The sequence below is a fragment of the Rhinatrema bivittatum genome, chromosome 4, assembly GCF_901001135.1.
Source record: "Rhinatrema bivittatum chromosome 4, aRhiBiv1.1, whole genome shotgun sequence".
Classification (NCBI taxonomy): Eukaryota; Metazoa; Chordata; class Amphibia; order Gymnophiona; family Rhinatrematidae; genus Rhinatrema; species Rhinatrema bivittatum.
The window spans coordinates 470,943,575-470,968,870 of record NC_042618.1 but is presented as its reverse complement, the minus strand read 5'-3'; the positions used below and the strand labels follow the sequence as shown (position 1 = coordinate 470,968,870).

General features: G+C 45.7%; 1 protein-coding gene across 5 annotated transcripts in view; it reads left to right on the top strand.

Annotated features, from left to right (window-relative positions):
• Positions 1 to 25,296, top strand: part of AGBL3 (ATP/GTP binding protein like 3) — a 279,448-nt gene that overhangs the window by 236,883 nt on the left and 17,269 nt on the right. For 4 of the 5 annotated variants that reach the window (XM_029597245.1, XM_029597246.1, XM_029597243.1 and 1 more), the window contains one exon: positions 18,802 to 19,048. In XM_029597245.1, coding sequence (XP_029453105.1) covers positions 18,802 to 19,048 — 247 coding nt within the window. Of the gene's footprint in view, positions 1 to 2,136; positions 2,331 to 3,217; positions 3,291 to 18,801; positions 19,049 to 25,296 lie in introns of those variants that run through there. The other variant, XR_003856022.1, reaches the window with a different exon arrangement.

Genomic DNA, 25,296 nt, shown 5'->3' with positions numbered 1-25,296 from the left:
TCAGACTCTACTTTACCAAAGTCAGCATAAAGCAAATTACAGAAATACTATAGATTGTAGCCTTGCTTTTTCTATCTTTCTACTTCCCCCTTCCTGCCTGTTATCAGAGAACCATTATGCATGGCCTTTTTCTTTCCTTTCAGCAGGAGGACATCCTGCACATTCATCTGTGTTTCCCCCTTATTCTCGTGTGTCCCTGCAGATCTCCTGCCAGCTGCTAAGTGTGCTCCCAGGGGCCAATGGCGCTCTTCCTTCCACCAGTCAGTGGAAGCAGCAGGTGCTGAGCCAGGCAGCACAGAGCAGTAATGTCCATACGCTTGTTGTGCCTAATGGTTAGGCAATAGCAATGCTTGTATTAATTAATCATTTTTATAATGAGGCTCATATTCAAAAAAAACTGAGCACCTAAATTTAGAACCCTATGGGCCGGATTTTCAAAGCTCTACGCGCGTAAATCGGGTTACGCACGCCGGGCCTATTTTATAAATGCCCGGCGAAGCGCGTAAAGCCCCGGGATGCATCTAAGTCCCGGGGCTATAAAAAAGGAACGGTCTGGGGGTGGGGCGGGGCCAGAGGCCTCCGGCACAGTGGCCATTTGCCGCTGTGTCGGAGGATCGCGTGCCAGCAGGCTGCCGGCAGGCACAAAAGGTAAGATAGAGGTCGGGGGGGGGGGGTTAGAATAGGGCTAGGCAATGGGAAGGTTAGGGGAAGGTGGGAAGGATAGGGTAGGGGGAAGGGAACTTCCCTCTCAGGCCAGGCTGAAATTGGAGCGGCCTGGGAGGAAACGGGTGAAGGCTGCGGGCGTCCGCACGCACAGGGTGCGTGCGCCGACCCCCGATTTTATAACATGCGCGCACACGTTATAAAACCGGGCGTCCATGTGTGCGTGCCGGGTAGCGTGCGCACATGTACGTGCACACGCTTCTTTGAAAATCTACCCCTAAGTTTTCAGTTGAAAATTCAGCTAATAATTCGGGACCTAAGTATAGGCCTGCTGTTTTAGGTGAAATTCAATGCTAAATACCTAATTTTTCTTCCCTGCTCTAACTCCATCCTTCTGGCCTCCTGCTGTCTTGGTTCCTAAATTTAGGAGCCTAGAGGCTGATATTCAGAAAAAAACTAAGTCCCTAAACTGAGTGCCCTAAGTTAGGGATCTATTTTCTGTTAAATCTAGGAGCCTAAGTTTAGGACTGTTGTTCATTTGCCTAGATTTAGGATCCTAACGGGGCATTCATAAAATCGGATTAGGGCCCCAACGTGCCATAAAAGGGCTGTAACACGCAATAAACGTGCAATCTTTATCATGTCGGGCACTAGGACGCAAGTGTGATAATGAGTATGCAAAACTAGAAAATTTATGCAAATGAGGGACTTCTACTGCATTTTGTGGTAAAATAACGCAGAATAACATAGGATTTAACATGAGAAATCCCCAATTTTTTTAAATTTTTTTTTTTTTTAACAGTAGAGGGAGAAAAAGTTATTGCACCATAGTGGCCATTATCGCGGATTGCGGCTATTATCACACGTGATAAAAAAGACCACCTCTCAAACTCACCTACACAGCCCTGCTGGCCCAATAAAAACAGCACGTTCCCTACCCTGCAGTGTTAGGGGGAAGTCTACTGGTAGTGGGATACTTCATCAACAACTGGCAAGGGAGGTTCAAACACTTCCTAGGGAAGTCCCTGTACCACATCCCGAGCCCCTAGCTCCGCTGGTGGCATGGCCTGGCCATGTGGTACAGGGAGTGCATCTTTCCGAACCACAATGCCGAACATGCCAGAGGAATATGTAGTTAGCTCTCAGACTATCATGGAAGTATATCAAGAACTCGGAGGGGATCTGGATCTGGTCACGGAAAGGTCCCGCGCTATATTGGGCCTCACAAAACTATTTTGCACCCTGCATTTTATAGCATCTGGCTCCTTCCAAACAACAGTCAGGGTCGATGGGGGATTGTTCCAGACCTCTTTTTCCCGCTTTTGGGACCAGGTTACAATAGCTGCACGTGGCCACATTAATTGGTACATTAATTCCCTTGTGAAAGGCAGGACATGCTGGAATTGAAGAGCGGGTTTTATGCCATTGCCAACTTTCCTAACGTTCTGGGTGCTGTTGACTGCACTCTCATAGCCAACATCCCATCCTGTGGCAGGGAGGAGATCTGCCGCATCAGAGAACGCTGCCACTTCATCAACGTGCATGTGGTCTGTGATGCTTGAATGCGCATCCTCTACGTGGTCGCCAAGTACCCAAAAGCTGCGCACAACTCCTTTATACTTGGGTGAATCTGGCCTGTTTGAAGATGTTAAAGATGGGGCTTGCAGGTAAGAGCGCTGTTTCTTTCTATAGCCCCTTTCCCGGCTATCTTTTTATAGCAAACAGCACTGACATGGGGGGCTGTTGGGGATGTGACTGCATCAGTTACATGACAAGTGGCTTGTACAGTTAGGTCTACTAGCCTTAGTGTAAGGGCCCGGCTTTCTCTCGCCATGCTAATGTTGCATGCCCAAACAATGCTCTTGCACTCAAAAGTCTGTGTCTGATTAGGCACTGCAGACTTTCTGCTTGTTTACTTTAAGCAAGTGACTTTTCAAATCCTCCCTTTTGGAGCTGATCAAATGTCACTTGGTAACCACAACCTTTTTGTGTCCATAATGCAGGGACTCCCAGGTTAGGTGTACCCTGTTAGTGCTTCGTCAGCCAGAATGTCAGCCCCAGTTTGTCTGGAACATCACACGGGTTAAATAGAAGCCGGCAGCTGTGTCTTTTGTGTAATTGTCTAACATGTCAGACAAATGTAGATCTCTGGAGGACAGACTTCAGAACAGCCAGGGACATGCACAATCATGCCACCAGGGTTAATGTCATTCTGCAGTGACACGTGTGGGCGCAGTGATGCATAGCTTCATTGTTAATGGAGTGCTAGAAACGGATAGCGATAACTTAGTTATGAGTGACATGGACACATTGTGAAGGAACTCCACATGCAGTTTTCCATTCAGGAAGATCTGACACAGAACAAGCAAGGGCTATTGCCTTCATATAGTGTCACTATAAAAGATGGCAGGGACCTTGTGTTTGGAAAGAGCCTTTTAAGGCTTATGTCCAGCTAGAGCTTAGCTTCTAGTATCTTATAGCATGCTGTGGGTTAGCAGCGATAGCACAAAGTAACTGTGGTGTGAATGATGCTGCCCTTCTCTCTTTGCCGCAGGAGATTCGGGATATGGTTGCAAGACCTGGCTTCTCATGCCCATCGCTATGCCCAACATGCCAGTGAAGACGAGGTACAATGAGGCCTTATGTTTTACTCGCTGTGACATAGAAAACACCTTCGGAGTTCTCAAAAGTAGATTTCGCTGTTGGACAAAACGGGGGGAGCTTTAATGTACACCTCACCCAGAGTCACTGAGTTTATGTTCCTTCCCCAAATCAGTCCAGACAAGTGGGTTTGCATCCATACCAGCAGATGATGGCAGAGAACCGAAGAGTTAGAGGCACAGCCTGGTACTTTCAGGTTCACCTGATTAATGGGTTGGGGGAAGGGTCTGGGAGACAAGGTTGATGAGACAATGGGGGCAGGGGGATGGCAGGAGACCTGGCAGAAACCTTATTTTGTGTAGTATTCTTTCTAGACAAAGGCCTACTTACCCACTTATCTGTCGAAGATATCCTGGTAACTAAATTGTGAGTCTGCCACACTGGAGAGCATCACTTTAAGCTTATTTTTCCATTTGTACACGCTGGCAGTTAAGGCCTACAGAGAATCCATCTTATGTAGCTGCATACATTTTGGGTGCATAGATTAGGTGTTACTTTAATCCTGCTGATTATAGCGGACAGGTTTTGCTGCTAACTGGAGCCACATGCTTCTGCACCTCTGTCTACTTGCAGCCTGCTAGAAGACTTTATCAGTTGCTGTGTGACCACTGACTAAGAGCAGACAGTAATGAGGCCTGCTGTTGCTTGGAACCAGGCTCCCACCCCTGCACTGCCTTAGGTTGGTGATCTATACATACCTCTTAACTAAGGTTGATCTCTGCCTGGTCCCAAGCAACAGCAGGCCTCATCACTGTCTGCTGTTTGCCAGTGGGAATCTCTGTCCTCCATATTTCTGTGACTCATCCACAGTGGTCACAGAGCAGCCTCTAGGAGCTTTCCATAGAGGCTACTTTCTGGGATGGCATGGTCTTCTAGCAGGCTACAAGTAGATGACATCTTTTTAGAATTTTCTGATATAGATTGTTGAGAGAAAATAACAGAATCCCCTTAACATTACACATGGCTGTAGGGCGGATTCACCCCGGAGGAACGGAGGTCCCTTGTACTTTGAAGGAATGTGGAAATATCTATGAGAGCAATAGTTGAGATATAGATATCAGGTATTTATGAGTATAACAAGAAGTTGATTCGGGATGTGTGTAAGGTGCAAGTTTGCAGGAAAGTGTGAGAGGGCGGCTGGTTTTGATATAAGAGATGCCCATAATAGTGTATCTGTGGAGAATATTTTGAGAAGAATATGGACATGAGCAGACAAGTGAGAACACAATAGAGACCGGGTGACGGATGAAAAATTGTACCAGGGGTGGTTCCCCAAGAAGATCATTACAGAGGGATATTAAGGAATGGGTTCAGGAGTGGGTTAAGAAATACCCCCTGAGGAAGCCCGAACGGGCGAAACAAGGCACCTTGTTGGGAAGAATGTATTAGTAGGGAGACATATGAAAGAAGTTATTGGGGATATTATAAGTTTTGAATTTTATTTGTATTTTATTAATGGGTGAGGTTTGTTATGTGAATGTGGTATGAATGGTGAGAATGTGTGTATGTTATTGGCGTTGAGGGGATAGTAATGTATAGGATGTTCTCTGACATGTCCATAATGATATGTATGACATATGTTAGTAATATGTAAACGAGTGTTATTTAACTGGAGTTTATAATAATAAAAACTTGTTTGGAATAAGAATATCATATTTGATACATTTTGATGTAATTGAAAAGTATACATGCAAATTTATGTGTATAAATTTAAGATACATGACAGATATTGTAAAGGTGAAGAGATCCCTATAATATGTGTTTTGTGTAATCTTTTTAAAATTGTCATACCTAAAAAAGCTTTTTTATTGAGTGACTTTTAAGTGTAGTAAGTTGACAAGTAAGGGGCCCAAAATAATTTCTTGTGGGGTGATGAGTGTCACATCACCTAACACTCCATAAGATTTACATGTACACTATGTACTCTCTGGGCTTGAACCTGTAGCTGCACATTTCTGCTCTCTAGAGGTGAACAAGACCTAGTGCTTTATGTACATTTCAAGAAAGCTTCTGACTAAAGACTTATGTGATGACAGCATTAGGCGCTAGACCCACAGAGAAGGTCAGTTGTTTGGTCAGAAGTATTAGATCTTCACAGTGAAAGAGGGCCAATGGTTTGTTTTAGCTGCTTTATAACATTAGCATAGCTAGATAACTTATTGGTCACCTACAAAGTAAAGACTTTGGTATAGTACCTGTAGCCAAGCATTTCTACACCTCTTCTACTGGATAGCATATGGAGTGAACACTACCTAGATAGTGCCCATCTCACATACATGCCCATGTACCCAAGAGCTAGCTAAGAGTATGCTCTCTGGAGAAGGTAACACAAACCGCTTGTGAAGCTGCACAGTAAGGAGTTTCCTGTTTGACTCTTGCTGTCTTCCTTGGGAACATACAGTGAGCTTTAAGTTTTAGGGCCTAGGCCATATGGTCTTGCATATGAGAAATGTGCCTAGTTGGAGTGGCCAGTGGCACTCTTGCATTCAAGATCAGGTGTGTCCCAAACCTTTTACCTAGTGAACTCTTAAGACAAAAAACCATACAATGAAAAACACAACCAGAGAGTGAAGTTTCAAAGCATGTGACCATTTTATTAAACAAATGTAGTCACCAGATTCAAAGCAAGTCAACATCTTTGATAATCACATTGTGCAAGGACAAGATGTCAAATAGCACATGACATTATAAATGAAATAACCACATTTATTGGAGACATGTACATACAATGTTAGAAATGGCAACATGATATATATTGTATTATGATCTTATCCTTTAGCAAAATCAGGATTTTTGCAAATAATTTAGAAAGTGGAAGTGGCAACCCAGTAGCTACAGTACAACTCTAAGGTTAGAACTGATGCCAGCACAACTATGTAATGGCAAGAGAAGGTCCAGACAGTCCATGTTGAAGGAGTGCACTCAAAAGGAGACAGCCTAATAGGCCAAAGCAGCACAGTTCAAAGAAGGCACAGACAGTCCATGTTAAAGGCGTGCACTCAAAGGGGTCGGCCTAAGGGCCATGGCAGCAAAGTTCAAGTAGCAGGCAGCAGGACCAGGACCACAGAGCGCAGCATGGAGACAGCAGGATCAGGACCAGAGAGTGCAGCCTGGAAGCAGGAGCCCCATGAGATGAGACAGCAGCATGGAGGCAGCAGCAGGATGAAATGAGATAAAACACCAGCATGGAGGCAGCAGCAGGATGAGAGGAGATGAGACACTATCAGCAGGACCAGGAAATAAGAGAAGATAAGAGACAGTAGCAGGATTGTGACTGGAGACTGCATCAAGGAGGTAGAACTATGGGCAGAGCATAGAGGAGAGGATAAATAATCAACAAGACAACATAGGCAGATTGTAGCCCATCCCCATCAACAAGCCGGTACAGGAATTCTATAGTCAGGACAGGGCCAACAGGTGTCTTCCATCTATCTGGCACAGGAACTCTGTAGTCAGGATGGGACGGGCAGGCATCTTCCATGTAGTCAGCACAGGAACTCTAGACAGGACGGGCCTAGCTTGTTTTGACAATTCATCTTTGAGTGAAATTTATTACTCTTTACCATCTTAAAAACTTGGGGGCCTCCATGACCCCTTTCCTCTACTGGGCTTTTGGCTGGTTGGGGGTGGTATAACTTTGGAGGGCCTACCCCTGGGCCATCCCGAGAGCCAGGGTCTGCTGCATGTTGACACCTGAGAGGATGGTGATGGCACAGATGAAGGCTCTGGCAATCTTTGAATTAGTTGTATGATGGCAGATGTCAAGTTGTTGATGGAGGTTGCTATGCAGGTATGGCTGTGCATAAGAGATGCTGAATGCAGCTGCACAGCATTGGTGTTCCTGAGATGAGCCCTCCTCAGTTGCACCAGTTCTGCCCGTATATGGTGGAGGTGGAGCCCATGTCTCCTCTCGATAATGTTGAGTATTTCATGGACTGGCTGATCTTGTGTTGCTGTTGCTGCTGCTGCTGCTGCAGTTGGAGGCTGAGATGCTATCTGCAGGTTCAAAACTGGCATATCCGGGCTGGTGGCCTGATCATGCTGGGTGTCTGTTGCATGTGGCTGGGGAACGGTCATGCTGGAGGTAGGTGGGGCCTGGGCAGCTTGGTCCCTTGGCATCAGGCTGGAGAGTGTTAGGTTCATGTCCAGTTGGAGGGGTGAGCCAAGGGATGGAAGCAGCTGGTGCTCTTCTGGTGACTGCAGCTTCTCGTCTTTTTCCTCCTCTTCCTTGCTCCACTGTGTTGGCGCATGAAATTACAAGGTTGCAGTTGAAGTTGCTGCTGCTGCTGCTAGCGCTGCACTGCTGGTTGCGGGAGCTTCACGGCTGGGCAAGAGCTGTGGAAACAAAGAAGAAGACATAAATATAAATGCTAAGAAGTGCACATGTAATGTTTGGCATCAATCATACATTCAAGGTGAACATCCTATGCCAAAATATGTGGACATCTGTAGCAGACTTTTCATTTACAGGTGAGGTGAACTTACCACCCCGGTTTGCGTGGTGTCCAGGGCCTCTTCCATCCCCTCAAATATGTCTTGTCCCAGCTGTTCAATCAGGCGCTGCTCCATGGGGTCAGGAAGATGGGGCAAGGAGCTCTTTCTCGCATCTGTCGCAGATATTTGTTATGGCTCACCACCTTGGTCTTGAGCTGGGCCTTTTTGTTGCGGTAGCGGTGGGCCACCTGCTCTCCAGTCCTCCTTATTCCACTGCTCCGGGATATGGCCTGGGCAGTTGTGTGCCAGATCTGTTCCTTGGCTGCCCTGGATGTCTTTGCCACACAGTTCCCGAAGAGCATGCTGTAGTTCTCGAGGATCCCGGCAATCAGCATCTCATTGTCCTCAACGCTGAAGACGAGTCCACCCTGACTGGCTGCTGGATAATTGGGTTGCCACTTCTGCTTCCAGAGATGTGTCACTATCCTCGCTCTGGTTCCCATTCCCGCTGTCCTCCCTTCCTCCCCTCCTCCTGCACTTGCCCTGCCAACTGTCCCCCCCTGTCTATCCCTAGCCTGCCATCCTTCTCCCACCACACTCATCTGCCTATCCCCTTTCCCCTCCCGTCTCCTCCTATGCCTTCCCTCCTCCATATCTCTACTCCTGTTCCTGCCCCTACTCCTATTTCTACTCCTCCTACCACTCCTGCCCCCCTTCTCCCTCTTCCTTTCCTCCCTCCTCCCCCTCCTCTCCTCATGCCTCTCCTCTCTCACGCCATCCTTTCCAGATCTTCACTCCTCACCACTACCACACAAAGATAAATTGACAAACAAACAAAAACTTCCACACAGATAAAGACAAGAGACAAAGGTTAAGGTAAACTGATGAGAACAGAAGACAGGACAACTCATGCTGAAATTGCTATCCACAAAATCCACTAAACTCCAACCAAGAACTCACCTCCTCTCCTCTCTCTCCCCCACGCCTGACATACCCTCAAAGAGGCAGCTACAGGAAGCTGGTATATATATATATATATACAAAGAAAATAACGTGCGGCACATCAAATAACGCGGGATGTGATAACATGTCACATGTTATGCAACTTATCTATGAAATGTGGTATTTCAGAAATTGGCCTAATCACACCCCTTTTTATCGCGGACACTAAAATGCCATATTTCTGCTTTATTTATAGCATTTTGATGATTCTAGACCTAAATTGGGTGATAAGTGCTTAAACTCAGTGCGAAGCTAGTGAAACTAGACATCTAAATTTAGGCACTCAGGCCTAGTAAATTTTCAAAAGGGCCAATTTAGAAGCCTAATTCCAAAAATGTTACATGGGTTTTATTAGAAAAGTCCAAAGTGGATGTGGGGCAGCCAGTTTCATTGCAAATTATGACAATACACGAGTCATGTGATTGTGTGCTGGATATGTTTAGATTTATTGGACTTTTGAAATTGAAGAAAGTCCTATCTAGCACTTGGATAACTTCTTGCTTTCTAAACCCTTGCCTTTCAACTCTGGTAAAGGATCTACTGGATGAGATTCTGAATTTCCTTGTGAAATTGGTAAATGGATCTCTGTCTAGAGTGGTGGTCTCTGTGCACTTTTATACTTCTGTTATTACCCCTTTTCTGGGAAAAAAAAAACCCTACTACTTTAGATGCTGTGAAATATGCAAATTATAGGCCGATGGCAAATATTCCCTTTTAAGTGAAAGTGATAGAAAGAGTGCAACTCAACAGCTGTCAACTTTTCTAACAGAAGCTGAGGGTTTAGATCACTGCCAAGCAGGATTTTGAATAGGTCACAGTATGGAGACCATTTTGGTCTCTATTAATTACGATATCTTATGCTGGGTTAATGGCCATGACCATATTCTATAAATCCTGCTTGATATTTCTTCAGCTTTTGAACTAATTGACCACTTATTCTTTTAGACAGATGTCAGAAAGATTAGCCCATAATTGTAGTAAAAGCAGGCTAGATGCCCCATGAGTTCTTATTTTGAAGTTCCACAGGCTCTCCACTTTCAGCTCTTTTTTCAATATCTTTGTGGCTTTTGGGCAGATCGGCGCGTGCACATGTACACCCGATTTTATAACGTAAAATCAGGGATCGGCGCGCACAAGTGGGTATGCAATTGTTCACCTTGTGCACGCCAAGCCGCACTGCCTTTCCCCATTCCCTCCCCCTAACCTAACCTTTCCCCCCAGCCCTACTCTAACCCCCCCCCAAAATTATCTTACCTTTTGCGCCTGCCTCCAGGATGCGGCAATGGCTGCTCTTTCGGCGGCCTCTGGCCCCACCCCACCACCAGACCACCCCTTTTGTAAAGCCCCGGGACTTACACGCGTCCCGGGGCTTTACGCGCGTCGCCGGGCCTTTTTAAAATAGGCCTGGCGTGCGTAAGGCCGGTTACGCGGGTAAATCCTAACCCTTTTAAAATCCGGCCCATTACTTTCCTCCTTGGGGATGAGAGGTTATTTATATGCTGCTGATGTCCAGATTGTGTTTCTTTTGGATAGGTTGAGTCCTGGGCCATTAACAGTCTAAATGAGAGTTTGGAAGTAATTTCCAAATGTTTTTTTATGAGCAAATTGGTATTAAACACACAAAAAACCCCACAGAAATTTTGAAGACAGATGGCACTAGTCCAGTTAAGATGGGGCCAAATGCAGCAAATTTTTTCCCCTGTTGTAAGGGATTTGGGAGTGATTTTGGACTCCAGTTTTAATTTAGAGCCTCATATTTGACAGACAGTGTAGACTGTCTTCTGGAAGTTAAGGTTGGTCAGGAGGCTTTGCCCCCTTCCTTGATTCAAGATCTCTTAAAACTATTATCAATGCTATCATTATATCTCATTTGGACTACTATAGTAGCCTGTGTGTGGGCCTTCCTGAGCAGCTCATATACAGACTGCAGGTACTCCAGAATGCAGCTGCTAGATTAATTTCAGGAGGAGCTAGAATGGCATCTCTGTTTCTGGCAGGGCCAGTGCTTCCACTAGGTGAACTAGGTGGTCTCCTAGAGCACCAGCTTTTAGGGGGCACCAAAATCACCAGCACGAACACCTGACCCCCGCCAAAGATAGAGAGGCCACCTACAGAACCCATTCTACAGGTAGGAAAGACAAGGAGAGCAGCCCAATGCCCATGGCTGAAGATAAGGAAAGGCGGAGAGATATACCAGGCAGGATATGGGTGGAGTCCATCCGCAGCCAAAGAAAATAAAGAAGCTTGGGAGGGCTGTGGGTGGAGCCCAACCTGCCTAAGGTCGAAGAGAGAAGATTGGAGAGAGAGCGATGCGAAAAATAGAGGCCCTGGAGGTCCGAAGGTGAAGCCCGACCTGCTCGCGTCCAAAAGACAGAAGGGAGGGCGGCAGAAGAGGCCCACTAAAGAAAGCAGCAAGAGGCCTATGTGGCTGCTGGTGGACCCCCATCCCACCAGCGGCAGAAGAAGAGGCTGGTGCGGCCATCTATGGATCCCATCCCACCGGCAGCAGAAGAAGACACAGGCCTGGGCAGCCAATGTGTGGACCTCATCCCACCAATGGTAAAAGAAGGGAGAGGCTCACACTCCACCGGAAGAAGAGAGAACTCTTCGTGGCTCCTCCTTGTGTGCTGGCCAGCCCCATGGTACTTAACATTTGCGGTGCTAGCACTTCTCACGAGATGAGCATACAGGAAGTGCTAACACCACTAGTGTTGAGTACCATGGTGCTGGCCAGCACACGAGGAGGAGCTGTAAAAGGACTTCTACAGCTTTGTAAAGATTTCTATTTTCCCCTAAGTAAAAAGGCACCAGGGAATCATGGAGACATGGTTTACAGATTCACATGATTGGGATACTACCATACCGGGATATAACTTATTAAGAAAGGACAGAAAAGGGGGAGGAGTGGCTCTTTTTGTCAAAAACAATATCCAAGCATCCAAACTGCAGGGAAGATGGGGCAAAGAAGAAGCTTTATGGGCCGTCCTAAAAAAAGATGATGGGACATCCGTTTTTATCGGCGTGGTTTACAGGCCTCCAAATCAAATGGAAGTACTAGACAGAGATCTGATTGAAGATATCCAAAAGTTGAGTAAGAAGGGAGAAGTGGTGATTGTTGGACATTTTAATCTACCGGATGTAAACTGGAAAATCCCATCTGCGGAATCTAACAGTAGTAGAGAGATAGTGGATGCCCTGCAAGAGGCTCTGTTCAAACAAATGGTAATGAAGCCTACGAGGGAGGGAGCTATACTCGATTTAGTGCTCACTAATGGAGATAATGTCTCTAATGTCTGAGTGGGTGCCCACCTCAGCACCAGTGATCATCAAACGGAATGGTTTCATATCACTAATACGATACGGAGAAGTCGCACGAAGACCAGGGTTTTGTGTTTCAAAAACATGGACTTTGTTGAAATGGGGAAGTAACTGGAGGAAGAACTAGAAGGATGGGAAAAAATGAGAGATGTGGAATAACAGTGGGCCAAACTAAAAGGAGCAATTACTGAAACTGGTTCACAAAGCAGGTGGCTGATAAAATAAAAGTTAAAAGAACAGCGTTTAAGAAATATAAAAGATCCCAAAGGGAGGATCACAAGGAAGAATATCTGGTAAAACTGAGGGAGATGAAGAAAGTAATCAAGAAAGTGAAAAGTCAAGCGGAAGAAAGGATTGCCAAAGAGATAAAGTGAGGTGACAAAACATTTTTCAGATACAGTGAAAGGAGAAAAGTCCAAAGTGGTATAGTGAAATTGAAAGGCGAAAAGGATCAATGGGTGGAGACAGATGAAGAATGGTAGAAATATTAAACAAATGCTTCAGTTTGGTGTTCACTAAAGAAGATCCCGGAGAAGGACTGGAGGGGAATGGAATGGATGAAACTCCGTTTACGGAAGAGAATGTATGGGAAGAATTAGGAAAACTGAAAGTGGACAAAGCCATGGGGCCTGATAAGGTTCATCCCAGGATACTGAAAGAGCTCAGAGATGTGCTGGCGGCTCCGCTAAGTGACCTGTTCAATAGATCCCTGGAAACAGGAGTGTGCCGAGTGACTGGAGAAGAGCGGCGGTGGTCCCGCGTCACAAAAGTGGGAGCAGAGAGGAGGCTGGAAACTACAGACCGATTAGCCTCACCTCGGTGGTGGGAAAAGTATTGGAGTCACTGCTGAAGGAAAGAATAGTGAACTATCTACAAGCAGCAGAATTGCTGGACCAGAGGCAGCATGGTTTCACCAAGGGAAGGTCCTGTCAGACGAATCTGATAGACTTTTTTGATTGGGTGACTAAGGAATTGGATCAAGGAAGAGCGCTCAATGTCATCTATTTGGATTTTAACAAAGCTTTTGATACTGTCCCACACAGGAGGCTACTAAATAAAACAAGAAGTTTGGGAGTGAGTGCCAAGGTGATGGCCTGGATAGCAAACTGGTTGAAGGACAGAAGACAATGTGTGATGGTAAATGGAACTTACTCGGAAGAGAGAGCGGTGATAAGCGGCATGCTGCAAGGGTCGGTGTTGGGACCGGTCCTGTTCGACATCTTCATGAGCAACATCGAGGACGGGATAGAATGTAAGGTTTGTCTATTTGCGGATGATACTAAGATTTGCAACAGAGTGGACCCGCCGGAAGGAGTGGAGAGAATGAGATGGATTTAAGGAAGCTGGAAGATTGGTCGAAGATATGGCAGCTGAGATTCAGTGCCAAGAAGTGCAGAGTCATGCATATGGGGTGTGGAAATCCGAAAGAAATGTATTCGATGGGGAGTGAAGGGCTGATGTGCACGAAGCAGGAGATAGACCTTGGGGGTGATAGTGTCTAAAGATCTAAAGTCGGCGAAACAGTGTGACAAGGCGATAGCTAAAGCCAGAAGAATGCTGGGCTGCATAGAGAGAAGAATATCGAGTAAGAAAAGAGAAGTGATTATCCCCTTGTACAGGTCCTTGGTGAGGCCTCACCTGGAGTACTGTGCTCAGTTCTTGAGACCGTATCTCCGAAGGGACAGAGACAGAATGGAGGCGATACAGAGAAGGGTGACCAAAAAGGTGTATGGTCTTCATCAAATGCCTTATGAGGAGAGATTGAAGAATCTAAATATGTATACTCTGGAGGAAAGGAGGAGCAGGGGTGATATGATACAGACCTTCAGATACTTGAAAGGTTTTAATGATCCAAAGTCAATGACAAACCTTTTCCATTGCAAAAAAATCAGCAGAACCAGAGGTCACGATTTAAAACTCCAGGGAGGAAGACTCAGAACCAATGTCAGGAAGTATTTCTTCATGGAGAGGGTAGTGGATGCCTGGAATGCCCTTCCGGAGGAAGTGGTGAAGACTAAACTGTGAAGGACTTCAAAGAGGCATGGGATAAATACTGTGGATTCATAAAGTCTAGAGGATGTGAATGAAGAGAGGGTGGCTTGCGGGAATGATGGCTACTACCTGGAGATAATACCCTTATTCAGTAAACATACACATGGTTAATGCGACTCCAACATTGCTCTATGCTTCAACGGCAAGAGGAAATGTGGAAAAAAGGATTTGCATTCACAAAAAAGCGGGGAGTAGCTTGCTTGTTATGGCGGTTACTACCCCAAACCAAATAAGCCTGATACTTCACTTTCAATACATATCCAGCGTAACTCTCTGCTTCAACGGCAGGAGGGAATGAAGAAAAGTGGATTTATATTCAGATAACAACCAATAAGGACTGAATTGCACAGGCTAGGTAAACAAATAAGCGTGGGAGTAGCTTGCTTATTGCGGCAGTTACTACCCCTAACCAGTTAAGCTAGATACTTCACTTAGATGCAGTTCCAGCACTGCTCTCTACATTAATGGCGGGGGGTGGAAGGGAAATAGAACCAAAAGGTTACTAAGGGCCAAGAGTACAAGATAAATATGAGGGGAAAAAAAGTGTGAAAACTTGCTGGGCAGACTGGATGGGCCGTTTGGTCTTCTTCTGTCATCAGTTCTATGTTTCTATGTAGGTGCCAGCAGCAGCAGGAGAAGAGTAAGAGAGACTTGTGGACCTGCATAGAGGTTACATGTATGTGTGTGTGAATAGGAGCCTGCCTGGCAGGGGAAGAATGTGTGTATGTGTGTGTGTTTGTGTGTGTGAATGGGAGTCTGCCTGGGAGTGTGTGTGTGTGTGTGTATGAATGATTGGGAGCCTGCCTGGGGGGGGATGTGTGTGTGTGTGTGTGTAAATGGGAGGCTGCCTTGGGGGGTGAAAAACGTTTATGCCACCCCCACGATTCCATGACAAGCTGAGTGTGATTGGAAATCAAAAGTTTTCAGTTATGGGAAAAGGGGGATTTTTCCCTTCTTGTTTTAATTATTGGGTGTTCGATGTGTCTGCTATTTTGAAATATTTTATTGCTGTTTGGAAATTTTAAAATGTGTATATTTATTTATTTAAAAGGTTTTATATACCTCACCCTACTAAGAATAGCTCAGGAGGTTTACAATAACATATTCAAATTGAAAATATCATAAAATACATTCAAAGTAAAATAAACAACATAAATACTGGAATAAAAACATGAAGATGGATACAAATTAAAGTGTAAACAAATTCAGTATGAACTACATAAAGCAAAAAGGAAGGATGATGAATGTTACGCCCATCGGTCGCAGACGGCTGCGACCACTGTTGCTCACCTCTTGCCTCACTGTACTTACTTCGTTGGGTCGGCTTGCGGCCTCTGCCAGCTATCACCGGCCTACCTGCCCCTGTTCCCGGGTCTCCCTGGATAGCGTGGACGCTGCCGACTGACATCTTGCCTTCATAGTTCTTTAGGATCGCACGCGCTCTCAAGCCAGTTTTATGCACATCATGGCGGAAACCTCGAGGGCGTCCTCCCAGGATGAAGTCATACATTGTGGACTCTAAGCCGGCTCTGCTTCGCTCACTACAGACCTTCCATTCCAGCTCCTGCTTCCTCGGCATGAGACGTCCCGGGTACCCGCTCCTCGGGGCCCTTTCCTCCTCTCTGGCTATCCGCTCCTCGGAGGGCCTTGCGCCTTGGACCGCTGCCTGTCCCATTCCCCGGGGCTTGCTCTAGAACCTTCGCTACTTCTACAGTAAGTACTCTGTTTCGCGGACCACTACCGTTACATCTCTACTGAGGGACCTTCATCGGTGAACCCTGCTCTGCGAACCATTGCCGTATCATCTCTACAGAGGAACCCTCATCGATGTACCCCGCTCTGCGGACCATTGCCGTATCATCTCTACTGAGGAACCCTCGCCGGTGTACCCCGCTCTGCGGACCATTGCCGTATCATCTCTACTGAGGAACCCTCGCCGGTGTACCCCGCTCTGCGGACCATTGCCGTATCATCTCTACTGAGGAACCCTCGCCGGTGTACCCCGCTCTGTGGACCATTGCCGTATCATCTCTATAGAGGCTCCTCTTTGGGTATACCCCATTTCACATACCTCGTGACACCTCTGTGACTGTGTGACTTTCATAATACACTCCCTGCTCTGTGGGCAGTGTCGCTCTCTCTGCTCTCTCTCTCTCCAGTACCTGCTGTTCCACGCACCCCGCAGCTGAGACCTCGCCTCCCAACGGTGAGGCTCACGGGGCTCCTTCTCATGGGCGGGACCATCTTTCACCTCGGCCCAGGGCCCACATACCCACAAACCCTAACAATGAATCTGCAAAGATGGAATGTATAGGGCCATCACTGGGGTACAAAGGTCAAAGGTTCTCTTCAGTATCCAGAAATTTAAAGATTACCAAACTGTGTTTTCAAGGCTTTTTTAAAGAGGTGGTTTTTTTAAATTTCTTCTTAGAATCGCCTATTAAACGGAGAGTATCAGGTAGGGCATTCTAAAGAATGAGACTTGCTTTCAAAAAGGCATGTTTTCATGTGAGGTCTAACCTAGCTATTTTTGGTGTAGAAACATCTAATAAGTTTTTATTTGCAGATCGGAGTTGTCTTGCTGGTTTATAAACATAAAGTGCTGCGCAAAGCCAGACAGAGGAACTGTTGTGTATGAGATTATGATCCATTGTTAAAATTTTAAATTGGATGCAAAATGAAATGGATAACCAATGTAATGAATACAGATTTCGAGATATGTGTTCGCGATGATTTGTGTTGGTCAGAATACGTGCTGCTGAATTTTGTATTAACTGTAAAGGGCAAATTGAGTTGGCAGGCAGGCAGGCAGACCTAGGTATAAAGAATTGCAATAATCTAAGTCGGTGAGTTCTTAATTATTGGATGTTATTCTATTTGTCATCTGGCAATATTCTTTTTATTTGTATGGTTTATTATGATTGATTTATATTTCTTGATTTTATGTTTGATTTATGAGGACTGGTGATGTTTCTGTTTTTCCATTGTTACACTGCATAGAGAGTCTGGCTTGTTCTGGTTTCCAGTTCAATTTATATTTTCACATTTCTATCTATACTTTATTGTCTTTTTATTCTGTATTTGGCGTGGGTTGGTCTATGTATTGCATGTGTGATTGAGGTGAGGTATTCAGTAGCGTGTAGTTTCTATGTATGGATCTATATATAGATATATATATATATAGCAACTTGGTTTGTTTTGTTTTCCTAATTGGTGTAATATTTGCAGTATAGCCTTTTCTTTCATAAGTAAGGTTGTTACTGTTTAAGTACTGGCACTTAGTGCTGTTTTTGTATGGGTGGTGTACTATATTGTAATTCTAATTCAGTTTACTCATGGCTTTGTGTGCGCCAAGACCACACCCAAAATTGCTTTTGCTTTTTTGCAGGGTTTTCTAGTTGGCACATAGCAGTGAATGTAAATATAATATGCATGGTGTAAATGATATTTTTAACTCAGAAAACGGATCTTTGAATGTTGTTGTTGTGTAAAATCTGTTATTATATTGCATGATTTTAATTGGGTGGGGTGGACTGGGATGTGGACAGCATTGAAGTTGGGGGGAGGGGGGTACAAGACTGTAAGGTTCGTGGAGTACGCCTAATGCCCTTTCACTGGCTCTGGTCTCTGGTTTTGCGCTCTTTAAGTTGGTTGTCCATCAGAGCTCAGTTACAATTTAAGATCTTGACTTTGGACTCTCGTGCCCTAAAGGGAAATGGCTCCAATTAACTTAAGAAGAATTTGATATGGTATGTCCCGAGACGACAGTTAAGATCTAACCAGAGTGTCTTTTTGTCTGTTCTATCTTTTAAGGTTATAACATGAGATGGGTATACTTGCAGGCAAGGGCTTTATCAATTACAGCACCTATGTTACAGAACATTTTACCAACAGATGTTAGGTTAGAGCAGAATTATTGGTCTTTCCAAAATAAGATCAAGACTTGGCTCTTTTCCTAAATAAATAGTTTAGTGTATGGATACAGGTACAGCAGGGCTAAGGCAAAATAAGTTATAGTGGGAAACTGAGTTTTAATGGACTTCAGTTTTATACGGCAATAAGGTTCTTTACCAGATTGAATTATGTATATCAATGCTGTAAGAGCTCTGTCCAGCTAAATAACCCTTTAGAAAGTGTATGATTGTAGTACTATGTTGGTTTGTTTTTATTATATATTTTTATATTATATTTTATGATGCTTTTGTATACTGCCTCACAGGCCGAGGAAGCAGTTCACAAAAAATGTTAAATAAATAAATAAAGTTAGGTACCAAAACCCTTCGAAAATTGGCCACATTGTATATATTTTTGAGAAACTAGAAACTATTCAATCTAATACCTTGATGAATTATGTTAATAATTTAATGTTTCCATGTTTTGATTTATTTATGCACATGCTTTTTTTATGCACAGTCTTGTCTGCTGACAAGCAATGATTGGCTTCTAGAATCTGTGAGCAGCCACTAATGATTGTGGGGCTGGCGGTAATGTACCAGAGCCACTCATCACCTTTTAAGCAGATCATACTTTGTACCTTCTGCAGTTTTGGTATTTATTGTTAGTACTGTATAAGTACAAAATCATCATCACAAGTTGACACTGAGAAGGAAGAACAGTGTACTTCACCTCTTAATTGACTAATAAATTCCAGCATGGTTCCTGTTTGATCAGGTCCCCCTCACAGTTTAAAGAATGATTCCTACAGGGGAAGATATCCATTCAGCAGTTCTGTGCCACTGGCAAGCATCAATAACGGCGGCATTACTCAGAACCTCAAGCAAGAGGAGCACACCAACACAGATAGTTCCTGGCAGAGGCAGAGACAGAGAAAGATGGATTTCTCTCTGCCAGCAGTGCCAGGCTCCAAGAGAACAAGACTGGAACAAGAAAAACAGTCAAAAGCCATCGGTCGCTATGGGTGAGTGATGAAGTCCTACTTCTTGTGGGTAAAATTGAAATCACTTCTGTGAAATTCACTTAGCTATGAGGGTACATCAATGTGTGCTAAAAGATTGTCTGTGCAGTAAAACAGACAAACATGCACACACACTAAAAATCACAGCATTGACCAGCACAAAACTCATTCTCCATGAACAACAAACAGCCACACAAGATGGGTGACATCATCTGACTGTGATGAGATGGGTCACTTTTCTCTTAAAACCCAGAAAGTTCGATTTTGATGTCTGAGCATGCACATGCCTTCCCACACTAGTATCCCCTCGCGCGAATCTCCTCAGTCTATTTGCGTATGCTGTGGCAAATGGTCAGAAATTGTCTCTCTCTCAGCCTCATCACTATTTCTCAAGATGTCGATGCAAAAGAAAGGAAAAATTCAGTTCAAAAAATGTCAACAGTGTGGACACAAAATGTCCATACTAGATTTACATTCCCTTTCTCTAAAATGCCTGGGTTCAGATCGTGACTCTTCAAGCTGTGGCCCCTGCAGATATATGTTCCCAAGGGAGCTAATTTGCAAAAAGCTCTGACTCAGATGTGAGAATCTAAGGTCATCAAAGGAGTCCAAATTTTCAGCCAGCTCAAAAACAACTCCAGGATAGGTAACCTAAGAGGTATAGTGTTGAACCATGCCGGAGCCGGAAACCATCCACACAAAAGAGACAAACTACAAAATCAGAGGCGAACCATTGGAGCCATGAATAAGCGCTGGAAGATCATGACGAAGAACCATCGATGCAAAAACATGAGTGCCGAGAATTACCAGCACCAAAGCATCGGTGCAGAGAATTATCAGCACAAAGAAATACATGCAGGGAAAAAGTTCCAACGCGGAGCCAAAAGCTTGGCTCCAACGTGCATGGATTCTATCTTCATTATCGAGCTTTCCCTCAGAACCTATTCAGGTAGGAAGAAAGCATACAAGAAAGACAAAACATGCAAAAATATCAAGCAATTTGTCTTCATTTCTTACACTGGAGCCCCAAACAAAGTCAGTACAAATTATATGTCCAGAAATTCTACCATAGCAACCTGTACAAGAATGTCACACATTCATACAGAGATTATGGACAGACTTAATAAATACATACATGAAGCAGGTGGGTAGCCAACAAAAATCCTCCCCTCAATCCATACTAGAGAAATTGAGAGAGTACCTACAATCAAACCTTCCATCCTCTTATTTTGAAAAGAGAGAGGAGAAAACAAGAGAAGAGAAACAAATATGAAACGGCTTCATCTATACAAACTATATCTGACAATTCATGCAGTTCAAATATAGTAACTGACGGGCCGATACAGTAAGGACGCGTAAGAAAGAGTGCGGCAGTGCCGGGCGCACTCTCGTTTGCCGCGCACATATTTTGGTTCACATACCGCTCGATTCAGTATTCAAATTAGACGCAAATCCAAGTGGCGTCCAAAGCACGTCAATGAAGCGGTAGGTGTGCGCAATCCATCTTACTGTATACAGCGGTATACAGCGCCTATACAGTATCCAGGGTGCGCTGGTACCTGTCATTTGAAATGTCATTTCATCAGGTAAGTTCTTTTCTACAGACCCCGCTGCTTTGAGCGCCCGGCTGGACGTCCAAGCCGGACGTCTGAGGTCGCGGCTTGGATGTCCAGCCGGGTGCTCAAGGCAGCGGGAAGGTCCATGAACGTTTGTCCGCACTGAAGCAAGTACCACACACTAGTTACTCACCGAAATACTCTTTCTTCATGTGCAGCTCCAGCTCCTTCTCCAGTTCCAGGGTCAAGGCTTCCAACCTCCTCTCCACCTGGCTGGGTCCGCTCTCCCTGCAAAGAGTCACCTGGTAGGGGAGCTGGAACTTGTGCAGCATGGCCGATCCTCGGTCGGGATGGGGGGCGGTGGCGGCTGCACCGGCCGGGGCGGCGACTTGTGCCAGCAAGTGTCCCCAAAGTCAGGCAGGATGGGCTCCTCCAGCAACCCGGAGCCCAGCCAACACCAAAGATTAGCCACCCAAGACTTTTGAGGCATTTTAGAAGTTAAAGGATGCCTTTGCTGACAAGCCTTGTCTATGTCACCCAGACAGACTCTACACGACATTGAGGGCCTCAGCCAATATACTCCAGAAGGTACTTTGTCCATGTTCCTTCTTTTCTAAGAAGTTCTCACCAGCTGAACACAACTACAGAATTGGAGATTGAGAGCTCTTGGCTGTCAAACTAGCTTTCGAGGAATGGTGCCATCAACTTGAAGGGGCCCAACACTGTATTACAATATACATGGACCACAAGAACCTTGAACATGTACATCAAGCTCAGCAACTCAAATCAAGACAGACCCTTTGGTCTTTTTCTTCACCCACTTCAATTTTGAATTACATATCCTCCAGCACTCAAGAACCAATGGGCAGACGCCTTCTCTCACTCCTTCCAGACCGAGGACATCCCAGAGCCTCCCAGGCACATTATTGATCCTGCTAAGATACACCTGGCCACTACGGTACCCATTCCTCGAGACAAGACGGTCATACCATCCAGATTGCATGAGAAAGTGTTGAAATGGGCTCATGACTCCCATGTCACAGGTTACCCTGGACGGACATGAACCCTTGAGTTGCTTCAGTGACATTACCGGTGGCCTCAAATGAAGAAAGATATCAAGGCCCCACTTGCACAGAGCAAAATGTGCTGCATAGCCAACCCTGGGGACCGGACCCGCTTATCCATAGACCTTATTGTGGACCTCCCCGTCTCAAATGGCACCACTGTGATTTGGGAGGCGATCAATTGATTCTTGAAGATGGCATACTTCCCTTCCATGCCAGAGTTGGCGCATCTTTTCACCCTCCAAGTCTTTTGCCTATATGGCCTTCCAAAACACATACTATAGAATAGAGGAGTCCAATTCACTGCGAGGTACTGACGATCCTTTTGTAAAACAATTTGTTATAACGCTCGACCACGCTACAGCCTACCACCCACAGGGCAATGGACTTCAGAGCTTACCAATTGCACCCTAAAACCTTCCTTTACTCCTCGTCAATGAGCACCAGGATAACTGGGCTACACTCTTACCGTGGGCAGAGTTCTCACATAATAATCACATCAGTGCCATCAATGGCTTTTATCCCTTTCAGCTGGTCTATGGGAATTAGCCTATACCTCCTCTGCCACTGCCTGTAACGGTACCCTCTCCAGCGGCTCAACTGTCTTCCAGGAATCACATGAATTATGGGAACTTACCAATTGGTTGATTGAGAAAGCCGCCGCTTGAGCCAAGAAAGTAGTAGATACCAGAAGAAGACCAGCCCTGGCGCTTACATGTATGATTTCCCTCCCTGCACATGGCCCCACGTTTTATTGGACTATTCCCTGTGCTCCAACAAATGGGCCCTGTCACATACCAGCTAAGGTTACTGCCCCCCTGAAAGTCTATAACGTATTTCATGTGTCCTTGCTTAAACCAATGGGGCTTTCATGGCTCTCCAGGACCCTGCCTGAACCTCAGGCAGTCGCAGCCAATGGAGACATATTCGCAGTCCAATAGATCCTAGGCTCCCGTCGGAAAAGAAAAAATGTCAAGTATCTAATCTCATGGAAAAACTATGGGCCAGAAGGAAACTGTTGGGAGCAAGCAGCCAATATACTGGATACCAACCCGTTGAAGGGCTTTCCTCAACAGTACCCCAGAAAGCCCAGAACCTCAGAGAGAAGGATGTTATGTTTGGCAGTCCGCAGGCTGAGCCAGCAAACCACCGCACTCACCTCTCCGGCGGGGCCGTCCTTCGCAGCTCCTGATGCAGTCTAGTGCCTCTGGTTCTCCACGTGGCTGGATGCAGCAGGGCATCAACAGCACCTCACGTGGCAGGACATCGCCAGCCCCATCTAACCATGCTGCTCCTTAAGCATGCGCTCGCCCGACTTCACCCGCGGTGGGAAAGTTCTGACGGCGCCTAATGATGACATCTCACACTCAGGCCTACAAAAAAGGCCCCTGCTGTCTGTTTAGCCCGATTGAACTTTACCTTACATTTACTAATTATAATTCTGGAAAATAGACTTGTTTCAGTTTCCCTTGTAGGAGAGTGCCAGTTTAGTCAGGTTAAACCTTCCTCCCATAAATGTCTCCTTTTTCTCTCTTACCTTTTATATATATATTAGGAAGAGAAAGACTTGTATTCAGAATTATTTATTATAATGCTTTTTATTAGTAAAAGAAATATGAAAAGTATTACAAGTTAGTTATAATCATTTCTTTCATAAGTATAATTTGTATAATAATCATAATCTTGTGCTCAGCTATAAGTATTATTGAAAAGCACAGAAGCAATATCCCAAATCAGTTCTCTTATTCGTTTAGCCGGGAGAGAATATAAGGAGTACCACATAATAACTTAGTAACATGCCTCAGTAACAATGCTAGCCTTCTCCAGAGTTCAATCAGGCTAAACACTCTCGCTTTCACTGCCTCAGTAACAGGTACAGCTATGCTTCGTAGTGTGTGTTGCTCCCAGCGTCTTGTCTTCATTCCAGTCTTGTCCAGCTTGTCTTCAGTTCGTGTCCAGTTTGTCTTTTCCCACGTTGTCCACTTGTTCTTGTCCTCGCCTGCCTGCCCTGCCTATCCGTCCCTCTTCTCTTCCCTTGGACGGATCCCTGGTTTGACCTCGGCTTGGATTTTGGATATGGCTGACTGCTGCCTGCCTCTGACCATTGCCTGGTCCTCGGATATGGCTGACTGCCGCCTGCCTATGACTCTAGCCTAACCACAAACTTTCCCTTCTGTTATCAGCAGAGAACCTCACCTAAGTCCTGCCAGCTCTGGCACCCAAAGCCTCAGCCCAAGGGAAACGAGGGCTGGTATAGGTGAAGTTCCTGACGGTCTTGCTTCCCAAGCTGCAGTCTCTGGCATTGACAGCATGGATGTTGAAAACAACATAATCCAGCAGCTATGTTTACCACAAAGAATAAACGAAATTCTAATGGCTTCGGGGATGACCCAGCAACCACCTACTGCTTCCACTGGACCTGCTCTGAATTGTGGAAAAAACATTGTCCTGAATCCGAACACTAGTGGCAGCTGCAAGGCCTAGGCGATTTGACTTCCTTCCTCCAGCCCTTGGGGACCAGAAGAGGAAATATTTTGTGGGCCTGTGCGGGCAAAAAGAAAGATGTCCAATCGTTGGAGCTGGAAGGAGCAAGCCCAGAAGAAAAGACTGACAGGGTCACACTTTGCAGCATTGGCGGGACCGTGTGGCTGAAGAGAGGCAGCATCATTCAGACCACATGGCAAAAAAGAGGAGCAGCAGCAGATGGCCTGTGTGGTCAAGGACAGGAGCCAAGTCTGCTCAACAAGGAAGAGAGTGGAGGTCTCTTGATGCTGATGCCTGCACCTAAGAGGGAGAGGAAGAAAAAGTGTATGCGTGTGAGCATGTGTGAGTACCTAACTTTAAATTGTGTGGGGGGAGGGGGGCACCAGGCTATAAGGTTTGCCGAGGGTGCCGAAGAAAATCCTACAGTTTCAAATGGAAAAGATTCACCCTTTTACATGTTCATCTTTGAAAATATTCCAGTACTTAGGTCACTTTATGGACTCTGGATTAAAAACGGATTCCATCAGAATACATTTGAACACAATAGAACAGGGGTCAGGAACCTTTTTGGCTGAGAGAGCCATGAGCGCCACATATTTTAAAATGTAATTCCGTGAGAGCCATACTAACTGCAACCCCCCACCCTCCTGACTCCCCCAAGACCTACCAAATTAATTTACTATAACCCCCTACTCTCCTGACGCCCCCAAGACCTGCCAAATTAATTTACTACAACCCCCATCCTCCTACCCCCCCCCCCCCCCCCAAGACCTGCCAAAAGTCCCTGGTGGTCCAGGTGGGATCCAGGAGCGATCTCCTGGACTTGGGCTGTCGGCTGCCAGTAGTCAAAATGGCGCCGACAGCCCTTTGCCCTCACTATGTCACTGGGGTCGACCAATGGCGGTGGTAGCCCCTGTGACATAGTAAGGGCAAAGGGCCGTCGACGCCATTTTGATTACTGGCAGCCGACGGCCCTTTGCCCTTACTATGTCACAGGGGCTACCGCCGCCATTGGTCGACCCCAGTGACATAGTGAGGGCAAAGGGCCGTCGGCGCCATTTTGACTACTGGCAGCCGACAGCCCAAGTCCAGGAGATCGCTCCCGGATCGCTCCTGGACCCCCGCTGGACCACCAGGGACTTTTGGC